We start from the raw sequence: 4,863 nt of genomic DNA on the forward strand, positions 1-4,863 counted from the left end.
AGAGCTACTATGAACTTCAAGAACAATTTAGAAATGGGGGAGGGGCACAACTGAAATACTGTGAGAAAGTAATTTGTGATATTTTGGATGGGGACCAGACACGTACTGAAATCTCCCTTTTCTGTCCCAAACACATATAGAAAGGGAAAAGTTATAAACACATTCCAATAGGCAAAGGAAATGTCTTTGAGAAAAAATGGAGACGCCTTTCTAAAAGCAGAAGGGGGCACCAACAGTATGAAGGCCCAAGTCAGTGGCCTGCAGAGGAGCCAGGCCAGAGCCCCATGGCTGCATTACCACTGCCGGCCTGAAGCTGAGGACTTGGATGGTACTGCTTGTCCGCCCAGGGCTGGGACTGGAGCAATGTTTCTAGGTGAGGGCCATGCATCAGAGGCCACCACTTCCCACCACACACAAGCGTCTCCTCCTGCCCTCGTTGCAGACCTGAGTACAACCAACCCCACAGAAGAGCAATGTGGAAACTGGATATCATGTTAACAATATTGAAAATACCTATTCTTTTTTAAAAATATATTTTTATTAATTTCAGAGAGGAAGAGAGATGAGAGATAGAAACATCAACGATGAGAGATAATCATTGATTGGCTGCCTCCTGCATGCCCCTACTGGGGATGGAGCCTGCAATCCGGGCATGTGCCCTTGACTGGAATTGAACCCAGAACCCTTCAGTCTGCAGGCCAACGCTCTATCCACTGAGCCAAACCAGCTAGGGCAAAAATACCTATTAAGCAAAACCTATAAGAACACTAAGTGACACTTTAATTCTGGCTATGTGAAAGGCACTGCTTTGGGCTCTTTACAAGTATTAACATGTATTTACACATGTTATCACCCCACCCTACGTGATGGGAACTATTATCCTTTCACAGAGGAGAACCCCAGGCACAAATTAAGAGACTCGCCTAAGAAGACCAAGCTTGAATGTGGCAAAGCCAGCATTCCAGCTCCAGATGGATCTTAACTGCTTCACTTAACCAGGAGGTTACTAACTAATTAAAAATCTTAGAAATGAAAACCTGACATAAAAATAGGCTCAAAAGTAAACAAGACTGCCTAGCTGGTGTGGCTTGGTGGTTGAGCATCAACCTATGAACCAGGAGGTCACGGTTCGATTCCCAGTCAGGGCACAAGCCCAGGTTATAGGCTTGATCCCCAGAAGTGGGTGTGCAGGAGGCAGCAGATCAATGATTCTCTCTAACCACAGTGTTTCTATCTCCCTCTCCCTTCCTCTCTGAAATCAAAAATATATATTTTTTAAAAGTAAACAAGACCAAGCTGGGGAAACCTCCAAAGGGCAATTGGTCATGCAATGTGGCTCTGGAAGCTGCATGATACACCTGATGGGTCCCAGGAGCTGAAGGTGGTGAGAAGAGGCCATTGGAGAATCATGACTTTTTCCCACGCATTGAAGAAATAGAAAAATACAAACAAGCACTAAGAATAATTTTTTTAAGCCACATCTTAAAAAAAAATGTTTAAAGAGACAACTTAGAAAAAAATTTACTAAAATAACATAACCTACAAAGGAATGCAAATTGTACTATTATCACTGCTCTCAGCAGCATAAGATCCTAAAATATACTAGAGAAATACTTTTAAAGTTCTAAGGAAAATGACAACATTTTTATACCCAGTAAAACTATCAAGAACTTCAGCCCTAGCGTGTTTGGCTCAGTGGATAGTGCGTCGGCCTATGGACTGAAGGGTCCTGGGTTCGATTCTGGTCAAGGGCACATGCCTGGGTTGCGGGTTCAATCCCCAGTAAGGGGGTGTGCAGAAGGCAATCGGTCAATGATTCTCATCATTGATGTTTCTATCTCTCCCTCTCCCTCTCTGAAATCAATAAAAATATATATTAAAAAAAAAGAACTTGGGGCCTGGCCAGTGTGGCCCAATGGTCGAGCATTGACCCATGCACCAAGAGGTCCCCAGTTTGATTCCAGGTCAGGACACATGCCTGGGTTTTGGGCTTGGTCCTCAGTAAGGGGTGTGCAGGAGGCAGCCAATAGATGTTTTTCTCATCCATGTTTCTATATCACTCCCTCTTTCTCTAGAAACAATCCTATATAATAAAAGGGTAATATGCAAATAGACCAAACAGCAAAATGACTGGTCACTATGATGCACACTGACCACCAGGCGGCCGACGCGCAACAGGAGCTGCCCCCAGCCTGCAGACCCCAATTGCCTAATCAGAGCCTGCTGACCAACCATTGGTTCCTTCCCCCCCACCCTGCCCAGCAGGCTCTGATTGCCCAATGGTGAATGGGGAACAGGGGGTGGGTGGTAGTGGCGGGCAGGGCCAGCTGCCAGCAGCCAGGAAAGATGGCCCTGATCTCAGGCCAGGCCTAGGGACCGTACCCATGCACGAATTTCATGTGCCAGGTCTCTAGTAAAAACATAAAACAAAACATAGGAATAATATAAAGGTTCAAAGTTGACATCCATCCACTGATGAAAGATATTCTAAAGATATACTCCCACAAGAAATATTTAGTACTGCTAGTATCATCATCCTATATAATAAAAGCCTAATATGCTAAGTGTCCAACTGTTCGACCAGTTGCTATGATGCTCACTGACCACCAGGGGGCAGATGCTCAACACAGGAGCTGCCCCCTGGTGGTCAGTACGCTCCCACAGGGGGAGCACCGCTCAGCCAGAAGCCAGGTTCATGGCTGGCAAGCACAGCAGCAGTGGTGGGAGACTCCAGCCTCCGTGCTAAAGATGTCCCACAGTGGAAGCAGGCCTAAGCCATCAATCAGACATCCCCCAAGTGCTCCCGGACTGTGAGAGGGTGCAGGCCGTGCTAAGGGACCCCCCCTCCTGAGTGCACAAATTTTGTGCACTGGGCCTCTAGTAAAAGAAATAAGAGATGGGGATCCCCCCAGCATTTCAGAGAGCCTGCTCTGAAATCCAGTTCTAGATCAGTGTGCTGTGTGGTGAAGGGCTGATGGACCTGGAACCCCCAGAATATGCAGGTCAGCCTGGCCTCCACCTCCCTGCTCCTTCCTAGATTCTGGGCCCTGGTGCCCTTCAGAGCCCAGCCTTTGCTACCAGGAGGGGCAGGGATAGGATTAAGTCCAAGAGTGTCTATGGCACAGTAAACTCATTTATTTTTTATTGTAAAGAAGTTGCAGTTGGAACATGGGACACTGAAAATACACAATCACGGATTGTTCTTTCAGAGGAGGGAGGGAGAGATCCATATATACAAAAAATTGTAAACATGTTCACTTAAATATCCACACATAATTGATCTATGCTACAATGTACAGGGTTGTCATTCAACTGCAACTCCAGAGGCATCTGTCTGTAAGAATGAAATGTGGCAACCACATCTGGTTTAATGTGAAAAGCCAGCTTCGAGCAATGCATGAGTAGTCAGCTATGCAGAGGGACCTCAACCTTAAACTGGGCCTTAAAATGGGGTGCAGGGTAGGGAGTTGAAGGACTGGTTCAGGAAGCCAAGGTAAAGGGGTTTGCATGGAATGGCTGTCTCCAGGGCACCATGGAGCCTCTGTCCTCGAAAGAGGCTTGTCTTGCCAGGCACACAGGTGTCCCCAGCCGCCCTTACTGAAGGGCTGGGAGAGGGTTGGTGCCCGGCCTATAGCCATCGTGTGCCTTCCCTGGCCAGCATCACCCACACCCAGGAAGAGGCCTGGGCCAATGCATGGAGGAGCTGGGTTGAGCAGCAGGAACCACAGAGAGGGGCTGCCTGTGGGAAACTATCAGTTGAAACTTGAAAACTTGACCACAATCACAACATGGAGAGGGCCAGGCTACTCTAGCGAGCAGGTGACAGGAAACGGAAGGAGGCTCCACACAGAGCACACGGCCCCACAGGGTGAACCAACAGGACAGGAACAAGGACTGTCACTACCCAGGGACATGGGACGGGGAGCAGTGGCCATGCTCCCTGGGTCATGGCATGGGGATGGGGGCAGTATTCCTGCCCCCGGTCTGGGACAGACTCTGCGCCTGGCAATGGAGGGCAGCTGGATCCCTGATGCCAGAGTGGACAGGTGAGCCCCGGGCTGGCTGCCTCATGAGGGGAAGGGCCCCCTGCCCAGGCTGATCCACTGGAGGCTGGAGATTAAAGGTACTGGAGGAACTCGGGGGTATAGCCCAGGCACCCTGGGGGCTACCCTCTCTTGGCCCCAGACGGCCCACAGTGGCCACCCCTCCATCTCTGGAGTTGGGCCAGGAGGACCTGAGGGAGGTCCCACGAGGTCTCGGGCCTGGCATCGGTGGGGCAGCCTTCCAGCCCTGGTCTGGGCTTGCCAGCCACTAGTAGGCGGGCACCTGGTACCCTTTGGGGCTGGTGTCCAGGGTCTCGGTGAAGGGCGGGCTCTGGTAGGTCTCGGTGCCCTCCACACCGCTGCCCACTGGGTAGCCAGGGTAGTCCTGGCCCGCCCCGGTGCCCAGCTGTTCGGTGGCAAAGATCGACATGTCGGTGCCCAGGCGGAACCGGTGCAGGGCCTTCAGGGTGAGCGCCACCTGAAGAGGAGCCCGAAGTCAGCTAGAGCGGACACCGGCCTGGCCCCGGCCCTCACCGCCCGCAGGCCGCACTCACCCAACTGAGGATGGAGAAGAAGCTGAAGGCGATGGCGGCCCGCGCTGCGCAGCTGTTCGGTGGCAAAGATCGACATGTCGGTGCCCAGGCGGAACCGGTGCAGGGCCTTCAGGGTGAGCGCCACCTGAAGAGGAGCCCGAAGTCAGCTAGAGCGGACACCGGCCTGGCCCCGGCCCTCACCGCCCGCAGGCCGCACTCACCCAACTGAGGATGGAGAAGAAGCTGAAGGCGATGGCGGCCCGCGCTGCGCGTCCCTCCTGCGTGGT

The 4,863-nt window shown here is 51.5% G+C and overlaps 1 protein-coding gene across 1 annotated transcript in view; it reads right to left on the reverse strand.

Annotated features, from left to right (window-relative positions):
• Positions 1–3,113: 3,113 nt before the first annotated feature.
• SYNGR3 (synaptogyrin 3) overlaps positions 3,114–4,863 on the reverse strand; it is a 3,888-nt gene continuing 2,138 nt past the window's right edge. The window contains exons 3-5 of the mRNA XM_015564056.1: positions 4,798–4,801; positions 4,598–4,703; positions 3,114–4,521 (exon numbers count right to left, since the gene is read on the reverse strand). Coding sequence (XP_015419542.1) covers positions 4,312–4,521; positions 4,598–4,703; positions 4,798–4,801 — 320 coding nt within the window. The 3' untranslated portion in view covers positions 3,114–4,311. The remainder of the gene's footprint in view (positions 4,522–4,597; positions 4,704–4,797; positions 4,802–4,863) is intronic.

This window comes from Myotis davidii, unplaced genomic scaffold, assembly GCF_000327345.1.
Source record: "Myotis davidii unplaced genomic scaffold, ASM32734v1 scaffold599, whole genome shotgun sequence".
Taxonomy (NCBI): Eukaryota; Metazoa; Chordata; class Mammalia; order Chiroptera; family Vespertilionidae; genus Myotis; species Myotis davidii.